General features: G+C 42.5%; 1 protein-coding gene across 4 annotated transcripts in view; it reads right to left on the reverse strand.

Annotated features, from left to right (window-relative positions):
* Window positions 1–16,757, reverse strand: part of LOC114161052 (sushi domain-containing protein 3) — a 55,963-nt gene that overhangs the window by 20,911 nt on the left and 18,295 nt on the right. For 3 of the 4 annotated variants that reach the window (XM_028044104.1, XM_028044106.1, XM_028044103.1), the window contains exon 2: window positions 15,243–15,754. In XM_028044104.1, the coding sequence (XP_027899905.1) occupies window positions 15,243–15,537 (295 nt within the window). In that variant the 5' untranslated portion in view covers window positions 15,538–15,754. The remainder of the gene's footprint in view (window positions 1–15,242; window positions 15,755–16,757) is intronic. The other variant, XM_028044105.1, reaches the window with a different exon arrangement.

Below are 16,757 nucleotides of genomic sequence, written 5' to 3' on the forward strand. Positions count from 1 at the left end.
CCTTAAGGAGTCCATCACTATCAAGAAAAGTGTCCATCTGAAACAGCTTGCTTTTGTGAGGAAGTGCCTTTCCATGTTTAAGCATCTTTATCTCCTCTGGATATTCATTTGCTTGAACATCTTTTAGAATAACACATTCAGCGTTTCGTCTTTCTTGTGCTGTGCTGTGACCTGTTGTTTTATCTCTCTTGGCACAGCGAATCAGTCGAGCAACAGCTTGAGTGGATTTGTACCAAGAAGAAAACTTTGTTAACTTGTCTGCCAAACCTTTCTTCTCTGTTTTGAAAGTGTTCAGCGCATGTGCCCTTTTAACTTCTGGATCTCCAAGTGGTAAGTCCATGTTGATCTTTGCAGCTGGAGGGATTTCTTTGTCCCACAGAAACTGTGGCCCTTTGAACCAGTCTGATGAGATGAGTTCACCTGCGCTTGAACCTCTGGAGGCAATATCTGCTGGATTTTGCTCAGAGGAAATGTATCTCCACTGCTGAGGGGTGCTGTTGAGCCTTATTTTTTGAACTCGATTGGAGACAAATGTGTGAAAACGGCGCGCTTCATTATTAATGTAGCCTAAAACTACCTTAGAGTCCGTCCAGAAATACTCATCAATCTGTGTCAACCCAAGCTCATCCTTTAACATGTTGCTTACAATAATGGAAACAACAGCGGCTGTTAAGTCTTGGTATTGTTGTTACCTTAATAGGAGCGACTCTGGTCTTTGCTGTAACTAAAGCACAATACACCTTATCATCTTTGTTTACATATCTTAAATACGAACACTGACCATAACCATATGAACTTGCATCAGAAAAATGATGAAGCTCGGTTTTTACTATTTGGCCAAAGTCTTTAGGAACATAACAGCGTGACATTGTAATTTTCTCCAAGTTCTTCAAGTCATCTTTCCAGTTATCCCATACTGGCTTTAGTTCACTGGGAAGGGGATCATCCCAGCCTGTGCCTTGTTTGCATGTCTCTTGAAGCACTCTTTTGCCTGTGAGTACAAAGGGGGAGATGAATCCCAATGGGTCGTACAAAGATGCAACCATAGATAGAATGCCACGCCTTGTAGCAGGTTGGTCATTGGATTGAAAGCGAAACCTCAGTGTGTCTGAGTCAATGTGCCAGTGAATGCCTAGCGCTCTTTCAAGTTTGGAGTCATTAAATGCTAGGTCACATGCTTGCAGTGGAGAGGCACGTTCAGATGATGGAATGCTTTCTAACACTGTTTTGTCATTACTTACAAACTTGTGTAGTCTGAGGCCACCTGAAGCACAAAGTGTTTGAGCCTCCTGGGCGAGCTGAATAGCTTCCTTGACGCTTGCAGTACTTGTTACACCATCGTCGACATAGAAATCTTTCATTATGAACTGAGATGCAAGGGGAAACTGTGTCTCGTTTTCTTTTGCAAGATGTTTTAATCCATAATTGGCACATCCTGGTGAGGATGTGGCACCGAAAAGATGGACTTTCATTCGAAACTCTTGAGGCTCAGTATTCAGGTTGCCATTTTTCCACCACAAAAATCTTAAATAGTCTCTATCTGCTTCATACACATGAAATTGATGGAACATTTTTTCAATGTCACATAATAATGCAACTTGATGCCGTCTGAATCTGATTAGAACACCATTTAGATTGTTCAGCAAATCTGGGCCTGACAGCAAGTGATCATTGAGACTGTTACCTTTATATTTTGCTGAGGCGTCAAAGACTACTCTGAGTTTGTCTGGTTTTTGGGGATGATATATTCCGTGGTGGGGAATATACCACCTTTCTCCTTCTTTTGCTTCGTTTTGAACTTCCTCTGCATCACCCTTCTCTATGACTTCGCCCATAAACTTTACATATTGCTCCTTGTACCTTTGGTCTTTTGACAGTTTGTTTTTGAGGCTTTGAAGTCGCACAGTGGCCATTTGCTTATTGTCTGGTAACAGAGGTCTCTCCTTAAATGGAAGTGGCATTTCATAATGTCCTTCATTGTTTTTATAAATTCCTTCCTTAAGTGTATTCAGAAAGAGAATATCATCTTGAGACACTGATTTGTTATCCTCGCTATCATCCTTAAAGTCAGACTCGAGAATCTTGAGTGCATCAGTGGGAGTCATTAAAGGGAGTTCTTTGACTGTAACTCTGTGGCACACAGTAGATATGCTGAAAGAGTCATTGTGAGATGATGTGGGGCCTACAATACTCCAGCCCAATGCTGTGCAGACAGCATAGGGTTCACCTTCTCCTCCTAAGATGACCTGCCTTGGTGCTAATGCCTTGGAACAGTTGTAGCCAATTAAAAGCCCAACTTCACATTCTAGCTGTGGTGGAATCTCATTCACTATTACCTTTAGATGATCCCATTGCCTTGCCGTTTCACAGGAAGGAATGTGAGAGCGGTTGACTGGTATACAGTCTTTAGTGTAAGCAGGAGGGAGTTCTATTATTTCTGAGGAGTTGTAGCCTCTCACTTTGAGACCTGAGACACGCTCGCTTGGCACAACTGCATTTTTACCAAGCATTGTGGTGAGTCTTAATCTTATTGGGGTTGACTTAGCTTTGAGACTGTTAGATACGTCTTGGTTAATGAATACTGTATCACTTTGGGTGTCCAAGAGTGCATAAACAAGCCTTTCTTCATCTGGTTGTTGCTCTGAAGAAACCCATACTGGTACAATCATAGAAGTGCTTACACATTGTTCATTGGTTTCTGCATTGAGAGACAGGGTTGTTGCAGCCTGTTCTGTATTCGTTTGAATTTGGTTTGTCTGTGATTTGTTGCTGTCATAGTTAAAATCGTGCAGACAGGTAGGGTGTTTTTTCTTGCACATTTCACATGCAAGTCGGTAACGACAGTCCTTTGCTCTGTGTCCGGGTTTGAGACAACCGTAACAAAGTCTTTTATCTTTTATGTATTTTCTTCGTTCCTCAAGTGATTTGCCTTTGAACTGAGGACAACTGTGAAGCTTGTGTCCGTTGTCTTGACAGAGCATGCATGGTGGTTTAATATTTGACCTTTGTTTTGTGCTTTCCGTTTCTGTTACCACCTGCGTATGGAGAACACTGGAGGTGGGCCTTTTTTCTTTCTGGTAAACTTTACTGGTGGTTTTGGTGACGTCTGTTGAGTGGAGAGCCTGAAATGACGTGATGGGATTGCACACAATCTCAGCTTCAGAAGACATGAACTCAGTAAAGTGCCTTAAACTTGGAAACTTCCCATTTTCTTTCATGTACTGAGTGGCCTGACGATTCCACCTTGCAGCTGCCCAGTTAGGTAATTTTTGAACAAGTTTTTGGTTCTCCTCACAATCATTGAGAATGCTTAAACCTTCTATGTGTGGCATAGCTTCATGACATGTTTGAATGAAGTCAGCAAATGCTCTGAATCCTGCAGAGTCATTCGTTTGTATCTTTGGCCATTTTGCCAGTCTTTCTCTGTACGCTTTTTGTACAATAAATGGATGTCCATACTTTTGGTTGAGGCGTTCCCATGCATCCTGGTAAGCATCACTGTCATTTCTGTAGAAGATGCCATCAAGTGTTTGTCGAGCTGAACCCCCTACATATTTCTTTAAGTAGTACAGCTTGTCTGCAGGTGATATGTTCCTTTTATCAATGAGTGCAGCAAATGAAGCTTTCCACTCGATGAACTCTATTGGGTCACCTGTGAAAGTGGAAGGCTCGGGCATTGGCAGTCTGTTCATGGTAACACTGTCCTGTAATGCTTGGGCTAAATAAAGAACATCTGCTTGTGGAGGTGAGGTGGACACAATGTTGCTTTTAGGGACTTGAATGGGAGCAGAAACTATGGAAGCCTTCTGAGCTGCTCTGGTACTGTCAACATGAACACTGCTCTCACTCTTTATCTCATGGTCATAAGTTATTAATCTAGCTCGAGCAGCCTTTAACTCTTTTTCAGCTTTTAATCTCTCTAACTCACGTTTTTGAGATTCTAGCTCCTTTCTCTGTCTTTCCTCCAAAAGTTGAATCCTTTCTCTTTGTTTTCCTTCTTCTAATAACACTTCATACTCTGCCTCCTTGGCTGCCAACTCAGCTGCAGCCTCTGCTCTCTTTACAGCTACTACTGACCTTGCAGAGTTTGAATTACTGGCGTCTGAGCGTTTACTTGAGTATGTGATAGAAGAACTGTAAATGGATTGAGCATAGTCTGGATTAAGAAGTTCACGTAGACGAGCCTTCACTTTCCCACTGTCATAGTCATCTATGCCTGAGAGTCTTTCATATGCAACTCTGATAATGTCATTGGTGACTGCTTCGCATGCATCTATAAGTCGCCTTGTGTCACTACAGGGAGTAATGATTTCCCTTATTTCTGTATATAAGTTTATGACGCCATCTCTTTCTTTTTCTAAGATGTCCATGAGTGAAGCAATTTGACTGTTTGTTATGTCTCCTTTTAATTGCTCTCGTGCCATACGTACTTGCCTTTTCCATTGATCATAAACTTTGATTAGACGTTTTTCCTTTTTGTGGGCCTCCTCCTCCTGATATGCTCGCATTTTTTCTGTGGGCTTCTTTTGACGAACAGAGCATGGAGGCTCCTCTTCCTCGTTAACAGGTAGGTCCTCTGTGTACTCTGTTTCCTTTTCAGATGCTTCCATGCTGAGGACAGGGTTATACCGTTGACCATCAAATCCCAGAAGACCTTACTTGGAGCCGTGAAGCTGGAACCTTAATGTGGCTTTCACTGGGACCTTGGTGCTGAGAATGATTGAACTTCTTAGCTCGGGGTGAAGCTCTTCTCAGCTTGGGTCAAGCTCTTACTGTAGCGTCCCGGTTGAATAAGATGGTCTCTTAAACTGATGGTTCACAGTCCTTTATTGAACAGCCTTTTATTGTGAACTCACGGTAAGAGCTACAAAATATACAAATAAAATAACATTAGTACTCAAACAGTGTTGTTCTGATCTTAACATATAAATCTTTTACCTTCTGTGCTAAAATTATGTTTTACAATAGATGTATTTATTAAAATCCAAAATCCCTGTCATGAAATAAAATGCAACGTATTTCAACTGTTGACGGTTGACCATAGTAAATCAGCAACATCTAGTGGCAAAACACAACCGTCACACCCAATAGAGAAATACACGTTCCGCAGGAAAAATAAACATATATACACGACAACACACTCACCTTGTTCCCTCATCAACCAAGCGCCAACCAACCGATTGTCACCCTGAATCACACCCCAACTATCTCCCCTTCACTCCGACTCGTTCATGTCAACTTTCTCTGCCCCAACGGCCGCGCTACTTCTACCGTTTTGCGTCAGTCACCTTACCGTTCCAAGCCCTTTCAAAATAAAAGCATCGACTATCATGTCAACAAATACATGACATGAGGAGACACAAAATATTAGAAAAGTCATTTACATTTAGATTTGTATTAATATGATCAATATGTCAGTTATTAATTGGAAGAACAAACACCCGAACAACCATGTCTTATTGACGAAGAGAGGAATCAACATAGTTAGAGTTTGTGAAAAAACAATTAAGTCCCATGTCATGGAGGGGGAACACATTTTGTCAAGTGGCTAAAATATATGGTTCCCCCCCAAGTAAGTTTGATAAATAAAGAGTAAATATTACTAAACTCACAAGATTTGTTGCTGATGAAGAGAGGACTAAGAACAGTTAAAGAGATTGTGAGAAAAATAATTATCTCCCATGTTATGTATGGGGAACAGGTGATTTCAGGCAGCTGAAATATGTGGTAAAATAGCGTAAACAGTGAAAATAGCACTTTTATTGTGATAAGTTTTAGTTGTTGCTTAATGTAAGTGGTGTCTGAATAACAGGTAAGCCCCTGCTAAAATCCGGCCCAGCCGACAGGACTCGCTATGAAGCCCTGGAGATCAGCCTGGAGACCAACGGGACTCGCTATGAAGCCCTGGAGGTCAGCCTGGAGACCAACGGGACTCGCTATGAAGCCCTGGAGGTCAGCCTGGAGACCGACGGGACTCGCTATGACTGACAGGACTCGTTACGAACCCCTGGAGGCAGGCTGCGAGACCGACAGGACTCGCTACTAATCCCTGAGGTCAGCCCGGAAACCAACAAGACTTGTTATGAAACCCCGAAGGCAGTCCGGGAGACAAACAGGACTCGTTACGAAGCCCTGGAGGTCAGCCTGGAGACCAACGGGGCTCGCTACAAAGCCCTGGAGGCAGGCCAGGAGACACTGCTAGCCCCAAGCACCTCATCTGACGCCTAACTAAAATAAAAACAAAACTAGAGTTCATAATATAACTCTATGATCTGGCGACAAAGGAGACCAGAATTCGATGGCCTCAAGTTCCCGTGGCACCGCAGTCCTGCGGGCCTCAAACTCTCCTGCCAACATCTTTCAAGCGTTAAGCTCTTCCGCCATCAGCCCCCAAGTGTCAAGCTTCCCCTGACACCGCAGTCCTGTTGTCCTCAAGCTTTTCTGCCATCGATTAAAGCTTGGAGCCCTCATGACACTGCTTTATTTAGAACTTCAATCTTTCATACCAATACCTGAGAGTGTCAATACACATTTTCAGAAGTTTATTGGAGAAGCCTCCGATCACACGACTCAATACAGGCGGCTGCACCTGTGGCTGGTCTGAAACTGATGGGATGTCTTCGTGGGTTTCCTCTGATGGCTGCTGGTTCAGCTGTTCCATTCTGACCCTCAGGCAATGGCTCAGCTCTACCACTTTAAGCTGCAGGTCAGTGCTCATATTCTCAAAGACAGTGCTTTTCTCCTCCAGGGCGGCTTTTTCCTTCTCCAAGGCTGTGATTATATCCTCCAATGCAGTGCTTTTTTGATTCAGAGCTGTGATCCTCTGCTTCAGGTTGGTGTTTACCTTCTCTAAGTAGGTGCATCTCTCCTCAAGGGAGGTTCTTCTCTGCTCATAGTAGATGTTTTCCGACTCCAAGATGATGTTTACCTGTCTGAAAACTGAGTTTTCCTTCTTCAGGACTTTTTTTCTCTTTTCCAAGGCTGTGTTTTTCTGCAGCAGGGTGGTGTTTTCCTGCTTCAGGGCGATGTTGTCCTGCTCCAGGGTGTTCATTTTCGTCTCAATCGAGGGTCTTTCCTGCTTGAATAAGGTGTTTTCCTTCTCCAAGATGGTGTTCACCTGGTTGAAAAAGAAGTTTTCCTCCTTCAGGTCATTGTTTTCCTTTGCCAAGGCAGTGTATTTCCGCCCCAGGGTGGTGATTTTCTGCTGCAGAGCAGTCTTTTCCGTCTCCAGGGTGGTGTTCTCCTGCTTCAGGTTATTTTTTTCCTTTTCTAAGGCGGTCTTTTCCTTCTCCAGGACAACGTTTTTCAGATCCAAGTCGGTGGTTTTCTGCTCCAGTATGTCGTTATCCTCCTTTAAAGCTCTGTTTATGTCGAGCAGTTTTTTTTAATTCCTCATCTTTCTCCTGAAGCAGCTTGTCTTTATCATGTGTAGCTTTTTCCATGTTGACAACTTTTATCTTCAGCTCCTCGTTGCTCAGCTCCTTCTGAGTCTCTCTAGCTGAAGTCTGTTGGTCAGAATCAGAACACGACGCTTTACTGCTCTGATTCATTGTTAATCTGTTTAGTCTGAACAAATCCAAAAGCTGTTCCTTTATTATTATCTTGAAATGCTTTCGTTGTCAATCTCTTGTTCGGATACAATCCTTCTACTTCCTCTCTCTCTTTCTTCTGCAATGGTTGTGAGTTCAAGAGTGCAGCTTGCAACTTTGTGATGCAAAGTGTGCATCACTCTTTGTGACATCAATTTGTGTGATGTCACAAATTGATGTCACAAATTGATGTCACTACCTCAGCAGAACAACTAGAAAACTGCTGAAGTCTGAATAAAAACGAACTTCATGGCTGAATGCAGCTCGGCTTAGCTGATGGCTATAGAAGACAGTTGAGCTGGTAACATATCACCAAGGCTTAAATCCACACTTGGGAGACAGCGGCTCTTGAGGACAATGGACTGGCACAGCTGGGTGCGAGGGCCAACGGTCAAACGGAAACATTGTGCCCAAAAACAGAAAAAGGGGAAACGGGCTGACTGGTTGACCCAGCTGATGCATATAGGAAGCCACCAAGTCCGACTCTCTTTCTGGCCATTATCCGCTCACTGGATATGAAAATGGACAACCTCTCTCTAGCTAAGCAAGGTTGGTGGAATCAAATAATGTTCTCACTCTTTGGTAACCTAGCAACTCACTCATTCTTTGGTTACCTAGCAACAGCCTGTTGAGTCACTTTCGCAGCTTTCAGCCTTACCATAATTAGACTATTTCTGTGTTTAAAAGCCGTTTTAATTAGTTATTATTTAGGATTATTTTCTGAGAAATTGAGTTTGATTAGTTTGAATGTAATCACTGAAATTCGTGGTTTGGGTAATGTTATCATTAACCCAATCTATATGAGTTTAGAACAACATTTAATTTCCCTTTGGGATCAGTAAAGTTGAATTTTGAAGGCAAAATTTTACAAAGTATTTTTTTTGTCCAGTTTCTAGTGAAAATATCTTAGTACACTTAAAATAAGACAAAACAGACCAATAAGCAACTTTTAAGCAAGACATAGAAGCTTGTTTAAGTAAATAATTCCTTAAAATTGCTGAAGAATTATTAGTTCCATTGACAGAATATGATACTTAAAACAAAACATTTTTCTCCAGTTATAAGTGAAATAATCTGCCAATGGAACTAATATTTTTTCCATCCATATTAAGGAATTAAAACAAGCTCCTATATGTTCCTGAAAAGTTACTCATAATTTAGTTGTGTCTTATCTTAAATGTACTAAGATGTTTGCACAACAAACTGGACCAAAACTACTTGGTGAGATTTTGTGTTTGTGCAGTGAGGGAGCTGAAAACAATCGGAACTCATTTTTATTTCCAAAAGATGTGAAAAATGATGTGAAATTCTGCACTAAAATAGAGCGTACTGAAGTTCATAGTTATAATGTGTTTAGATTTGTATTAGTATGATTAATATGTCAGTTATTAATTGGAAGAACAAACACCCAAACAACCATGTCTTATTGACGAAGAGAGGAATCAACATAGTTAAAGAGTTTGTGAAAAAACAATTAAGTCCCATGTCATGGAGGGGGAACACATTTTGTCAAGTGGCTAAAATATATGGTTCCCCCCCAAGTAAGTTTGATAAATAAAGAGTAAATATTACTAAACTCACAAGATTTGTTGCTGATGAAGAGAGGACTAAGAACAGTTAAAGAGATTGTGAGAAAAATAATTATCTCCCATGTTATGTATGGGGAACAGGTGATTTCAGGCAGCTGAAATATGTGGTAAAATAGCGTAAACAGTGAAAATGGCACTTTTATTGTGATAAGTTTTAGTTGTTGCTTAGTGTAAGTGGTGTCTGAATAACAGTCAGTAAATGGATACATTTTAATTTACAACTTTTTTTCAGAGCAGTTTGTGTGTCTGTGTCTAATATATAGAGACCGCTGGTTCTGGAAGGTCCGTTCACTGGTTCATTATGCATCACACACGCCAAAAACGTGTCTGACGCTTGAAGTTCGACCCGTATGCACTTTGAATTCAGATGCTTGACATGTTGCTCTACAGTGTTTTACGCATCAGGTGTGTCTGGTTTACATCTAAAGTCCTTGTGGAGGTGTGTCGAGGGTGCGACAAAATCTCTCTAGCCGTTGTTTTCTGTTGCCGGCTTATTTATCGGACGCATTGGATCCGCTTGACGCATCAGATGCCACGACGGGCCCTCGTCGGGCCTCCACATAGTCTGAATGTAAACCAGACGCGTGAAACGTGTTTGGTGTTGTCACACTATTAGTGTTTCTGGCTACAGTTACAGCTTTAAGAGAACATTTATTTTCCAGCAAGACAATAACCCATAACATCTAGCTAGAGCTACACAGAAATTATTTGAAGTCAACAAGGTGATGCTGCCCGATTGAAACCAATTGCACACACAGATTGATTTGTAAAAGCAACAAAAGGGTAAAAATCGAAGAATTAAACTCCTGATAGGTTTTGAGAAGCTGTTTTCTTGTTGTTGTTTGTTTTTTTTAAATATACATTCCCAGTTATGTTGCAACAAAACTTGTGGTCTACAGTCCTTGTTTTGGACGCTAAGGTGAAACTCAAGCACAAAGTCTTGCATCAGCACCAAGAATAGAAAACCTTGAATGGACAAAGGTAATTGGCTTTAACATATATCTGCTTCCAGAGAGAAAATCCGTTCTGCTGTGTGTTAACATGTCAGCAGGATTGGTAGTACTACAAAAAAACTGAAATAGAGAAGGCTAATTGGCTTTATGCATAAACTCATTTGACTGAAACCCCGGTAAAGGGTTAGCTTCCACATGTAAGTCTTTTGGCCAAACGTCCTACTGGACTCAGAGCGAATAAGCAGCTTACTGTCATGCGGATGAGTCTAAATCTGAATTCTTTTTTTTGGTCAGTATTTATGGTACTGTTAAATTATTCAGCTTTTAACAGCAGCAACAGGGAACCTTGCTATGCCTAGAATCTAGAATCAGCAAAGGAGTTGGGTGACTAATATCTGGAAACAGAAAAATCAAGTTTAAGGAAACCTAGTTCTGAAATAAAATTTTTAAAAAAGTAAAAGATGAGATGAGTGAACTGCTGGCAGGACAGATTAAAGATAGTTCAGTCAGTGAGAGGCCTCATGTGGGGATTAGCACTAACATTACCTCTCGCCTACACTGTTGAGGTCAATAGGTTGTGTTACCGTGTTAATGTCGCAGCTTAGCGCGTCTCTAAAGCTGAAATAAACACTACTTATCAGAAGGTCGCCTGCTACTAATCTGGAACACCAGGACACCAAGCAAACCAACACCAAGCGAGGGTTTTACCAACCAGGCATCCACAAGAAACTTTTAGAGAAATTACTTCCTGGAACTCTATGAATTTTTTTTTTTTTACCCCTCCAGGGGGTCTTTTTGTGGGCTCTAGTGTCCCTTATATCACAGTTGGCTGACAGGAAACAGGGAAGGAGAGGGGGGAAGACATGCGGCAAATGTCGTCGGGACCGGGAGTCGAACCCGCGATGGCCGCGTCAAGGACTGAAGGCCTCCAAATACGGGTCGCGCTAACCACTACGCCACCACGGCACGCCCTACTCTATGAATTTTTACTAAGGCCTGTTAATAAGTCATTCATTTGATTTATTCGAGTTAGAACAGGTGTTACCTGAAGAATCCCAGTCCATCCATCCATCCAGCCGCCTGTCCGTCCATCCGTTCATTGTCTCTCCATGAAGTTTTGGGTCTGCCTTATGTACTGGAAAACTTCCACAGGGAGGAACCCAAGATAGCATCATCACCTGACCCATTTTGATGCTGAGGAGAAGTAACTCTGCGCCGAGACTTACCTGGGTGAAGGAACTCACTTATCTGTAAGGATCCACCCAACAAAAGAAGCGCATTATAGTTGCTTATATATGAGATCTGGTTCTTTTGGTCATGATCCAACTCTTGGGAATATAGGTGAACGTCAGAATTTAGAGTCCGGTACATTGACAGCTTTGCTTTATTCACAACAGACCAAACCTTTCTCTACCGCACTCTACAGCAATCCATTCCCCCTGGTAGGGGAATAGGCTGACTCCTAGCCTGGAGGGAGACTTTCATTGTTTTGTGACTGAGAATCATGGCTTCGCCCAGACTTATGATCCATTTTCTTCGAAAAGTGTGAAAGTCTGCCTTCCAAACTGGAAAAATTTACTTTGATGCCGGGTGAAGTTCTGGATTCTGCCTCAGAATGAAGGAGGTTTCTCAACAATCTACCAATACGAGAGTTTGTATCCAGTTCTGTCGGTTCCACTGAACAACAGCTGCTGCATTTCCATTGCAAGCACGCGAAAAACTTTGTCGGCACAAAACACAATTTCGCACTTGCTGTGTTTCCATTAAATAAGGGACACAATTAAATTCACATGTGAATAAGTTTGTTCACACAATGAGTCATTAAAACATGCTGACTCATCGCTCTCCTACCACTTCCTGTTGTCTTCTTCGTCATTTCCACCAGTATTAAAATCTGATTGTTGATCACATGACTTATGTAAAGTTAAGCGTTTCCATTGCAGCTTTTCAGAATACACTAATTTTGATGCGGCCAAAAAAAAAAAAAAACCAAACAAACAAACAAAAAACACCTCATCCTAGCACCAAACTTGGTTTCTTCTTTATCTGAAACATTTGCCACTTTTTGAAGTTTTGAGCCGACATCATGTTGTCAGACAAGTTCCATTTAGCAGATGTCATGATTCTACTGAACAGGCAGTAATCAGATAATACAATTTTTCAGTGGCGTGAAGCATTCAAATCTGATGTGGCTAAACAAAAATAAAAGAAATCTGTAACAGAGAAAATATTCTTCACCACTTTGTAAACTATAACAACACGCAGACAAAAAGCCACCACAAAAAAATGAGTCCAAGTTGTGTAAATAGTACTGCGTGACCCTGTGATTACTGTAAAAAAATAATAAATATAGGCCTATTAGAGAAGGTTTTCCCACTCCTTGGGAAATAGCCCTGACTGCCTTTCATTTGTTCCAGAATCCCTGAGGTCCAGTGGTGGAAAAAGCCTTCCTGACAGCCCATTTAATTGGAATTAATTGTTCTGTACAGGAAGCCAATTTAAAAATAACCACAAAAAAAATTTCCCAAACATAAACCCAGCGTTGCTGCTGCAATCCGACTCTAAAGCCAAAGAACAGCTTCAAAACGAATCAAATAAAATCTGAACGAAGCAAAGTAGTTTTTACCGTCCGACGAACGCTGTGATATTAATCACAGCTTCGGGATTTGAAATGTTCGGAAATGACCTCACAGCCGAAGCTCGAGCACGCACGTGGTGCAAATGTGGCAAGCCAGCTGATCTCTTTGCGCGCGTGCTGTTAAAGCATAAAGTGCTTACTTTGGCTCGGTTAGACAGAAAGCTGCCATTATGAAATAAGCAGCCGTGTTTACTCTCTAAACCTTTAAGAAGATTTCTGAGCGTCCGTTTCTTGTGTTTGTGAGTGAACGAGTGTGTACCGAGCACGTGAGGGTCCCCGCTTAAAAAATAAAAAAATGTATCCGCTTTGGGCAGTTCACTTAAACACGTGACGACGTGGCCACGGGGGAAAAAAAGCAGGACAGAAGACGAAATGACGGAAAAGGAGGAAAAACGAGAAGGTGACGCATTGACAGAGAATGAGAGACGTGCGTTGGGAGAAGGAAGGGAGGAAGGAAGGAAGGAAGGAAGGAGAGTGGAAGCTCATGCTCCAGTGGAAGTGAAGTCATGCGAGCGGCGCTGCAGCGTTCCCTTCAGCCTGAACAGCTCCAGTTTTAATGAATTGTTTTCCACCTGAAGCACACCGCCGCCGACAACAAGCATGCGAACTCCGGCGCCTCACCTCCAACGTACCTCCTGAACACATCCAGCTGTAAAACTAAGAAAGAACCTCATTAAGAACTAAGAAGCACTCAGGTCTGATGGCACGCCATTCCCACTCATTGCTGTCCCAGTTAGCAGATTTCAGCAAGTGTCCTGACATGTGAAATATCAACCTGATGGTGAAATTAAATATTCCTTTATTTAATCAAACCCCTGAGGTAATCGAACCCCGGTCTCCCGCGTGACAGGCGGGGGTACTCACCACTATACTAACGAGGAGATAACAATTTGGTTAGCTGTTGGGTTTTGATTAAAAGCTGTTCGATTCTCTGAATACATCATCATGGCATTAAAAAGCAGAATAGATGTTTAACTCTCTTAAAATAGTCAGTTACACTTGTTTGTTTTTTTGCACGGACAAAAGTTGTATTAGCCGGTATATACTTCTGAGACATTTTTTGTGTCGTTTTTAAAGATATCAGTGTTTGTGGAGTACCGTTTCAAGTTAGATTCACTGTTTGGTTCTACAAAATGTTTGGGTTTCATATAAAACTTTGATTTGTGTTTTCCTTTATAATAATTTTTTTTTTCTCCGAAGAGTTTTTGCGGCACTAGTGGCTCGTATTTGTTTTTTTGACAGTAGGCAGACAGGAAGGAGGGTAGACATGCGGCAAAGGTTGTCAGGACCGGGAGTGGAACCCGCGACGTCCGCGTCGAGGACTAAGGCCTCCAAACGTGGGGCGTGCTCACAGCACACCCCCCTTTGTAATAATTTTGATACGTCTTTATTCGTCATCTGTTTTCAGGGTCAAAATTAAGATGACAGGATTACATATGTGTGTGGGGGGGGGATGTTTGGGGGTTTGTAATCGTTCTTAATTCCAGAAATGGCTAGCATTAACCAGATGTTAGAGAGTAGCTCGGCTTTTCAGGTTTATGGTGAAAGTTGGTTGTTGGGGTGTTTTTTCGCACATGATAGACGGTAGATTCGGTTCGATTGGGGACCAAAATTGTAATATTTGTTCAATTTCACACTGCACTGTGTCAAATGAACCAAACCCTATAAAAAAAATCTGTTCACCCCCTGGGCTGTGGTGGCGCTGCACCAAGAACCACTGAAGGGAACAACACTAAAACCTCTGAAGAAGATGCCAAACGCAACTTCCTTCTTCACAAAATACAAACAGAAATAAGAGTGGCATCAGATTTTAGTGGCTGTAGGATTTCTCTTTCGTCTTTGGCGAAAGACCACAAGCCATTTCTCCATGTAGCGCTAGACTTGCGCGTTTGTTTCGGTTGTATTTACCCAGAATGCCCTGCACTATAGCCTGCTTCCTGCTTTTGAAGCGGTCTCTGGTCAGCTTGACGTTCACATTGCGCATTCAAACCACACCAGAGTTCACTTCAACCAAACAGAAACTTACATTTGCAGGCAGACCAGTTAGCTTTTTTGGTCCCCATCAGAGTTGGATTGCACATTCACACCTCACCAAACAAACCGGAATTCAAGACAAACAAACTAGAGTGGAAAGTAACTGGAAACAGTCAGTGTTGTTCTGATGAGAATTAGTTTAAATGTTTCAGCCAAATGTATAAATGTGTATTTATGTTTCATGTAATGTTTTTTTTTTCAGTTGTGGAAAGTTTTGCATTTGCTGAACTCCCCAATGAGAACTTGATTTTCCCAGGTGGCATCACTGTGACTGCGGACTGCTTCAGGTTAATGCCGGGCTTTGCCACACCAAGACCATCGTTTTAGTGTGAGAGTCAAAAGTCACAACACATTTTAAAATAAACTTAAACCAAGTTTGAAGAAGAAAAAAAAATCGCAGAAAACACTACACAAGTGGCTGACTAGTGGAAGACCCAACCTGTGTAGTTGTTGGTGAAGACCTGAGTCTGCATCTCCGTCGGCGCCTCTGTCTGGTCTTCTGTCGGCGCCTCCGCTGGTTCCTCTGTGGGCGTTTGGGCTACAGTCTGCAGGTCCGGCTGCAGTGGCACCATGGTGTTGGTCCAGTCCTCCGGCAGCATCGCGGCAGTGATGGACCGACTGTCCTCTGGGCTCAGCGTGGAGCCCTGTGCCAGAACCAGACAGCAGAGCATGGGCAGGAGCAGCAGCATCCAGAGGCAGCTGCCTCCACTCCTCCATCTGTCCCTCAGTGGCATGGTGTCAGGTGGTGAAGACGAAGAACTCTGCAAGAGGGACAAGGACCCGAACTCACAGCCTCATAGTCTGGCTGCAAACAAAAAGGGAAAATCCTTCACTGGGGGGATGTTGGTTGCTTTCTTCTTATCCTCTTTTTCTTTATTTTTCTTGATGCCCTTCACTTCAAACCCTTTGTGGACAGAAGCAAACTGTGTTTCCCCTCATCATCTCGCCGCACTGCATGACAGAGAGAAAAGGGATGTGAGAGACGGAAGCACGTCCGCGTACGAGCCGCATCCAGCTGTATTCTGCCCCGCTCTCTGCTCACTCGCTGTTATTCTCTCTCCAGCCTTCTACTCTCTGTCCCTGGGCTCACTCATTCGCTCAGCTGGCTTACTCTCTCCCCCTGGTCTCCAGCTGGGCTGACTGAGCTGTTGCGTAACAAACTCATTTGCTGAGCTGTAACTCATGCAGCCTTAAGTCCAGATATTCCTGGTCCCTTGTCTACCCTTGAGACCTGTTTCTCAGAGCCGAGTGCAGACTGCCGCTTGTAAGGGAAGATTGCAGACTGGGAAGATGTTAGCTTCCTCAACAGCAACCTGAAGGCGCGATCTCACTTGGTGGAAGGAGGTTTGACAATGAAAACAGCAGCTGAAAGCCACTTAACATGAGGTGTTTGTAGTTGAAAAGTCTGAGTCAGTTTCTGTTTCCAAATACAATCCTGACATAATTTTATGAAAGAATATCCAAAAAGGCAGTTTGCTAATGTGAAGAAGCTAATAGCCTGGCTCTACGTGAAGCCTTAAACCCTAGGTAGGCCGCTCTGTGCATCAACGTATGTTTGAGGTCATGACAGAATTTGCCACTTTTTGTGGCTCCACAAGTCATGGCTAATCGTTCAAATTCTTTAATACCAGCACTGTGGCGTTAGGCTGTTGGTGTTGGTCAACCTAACCCTAACCCTACCCTGACTATACTAACTTTTGCAGTTTTAAAAATCTTAGAGCGTAAACCTTTTTGCCGCTCTGCTCTTTAAAGAGCAACAAACAAGCTAACAAGTTTATTTCAGCTAGCTAAACAGTCAGGCTGTCTGCTCCTGCCCACCCTGCAGTTGGCTACTTAACAGATGGATGTTGTAGCTAGGTAGCTAGCTAGTTAGATAGTTTTACTTTAATTGGAATGATGGATGACATTCCCAGTTTTTCATGCCTAAAAGCACTCATAAACATTTAATTAATGT

Source organism: Xiphophorus couchianus, chromosome 17 (assembly GCF_001444195.1).
Source record: "Xiphophorus couchianus chromosome 17, X_couchianus-1.0, whole genome shotgun sequence".
Lineage (NCBI taxonomy): Eukaryota > Metazoa > Chordata > Actinopteri > Cyprinodontiformes > Poeciliidae > Xiphophorus > Xiphophorus couchianus.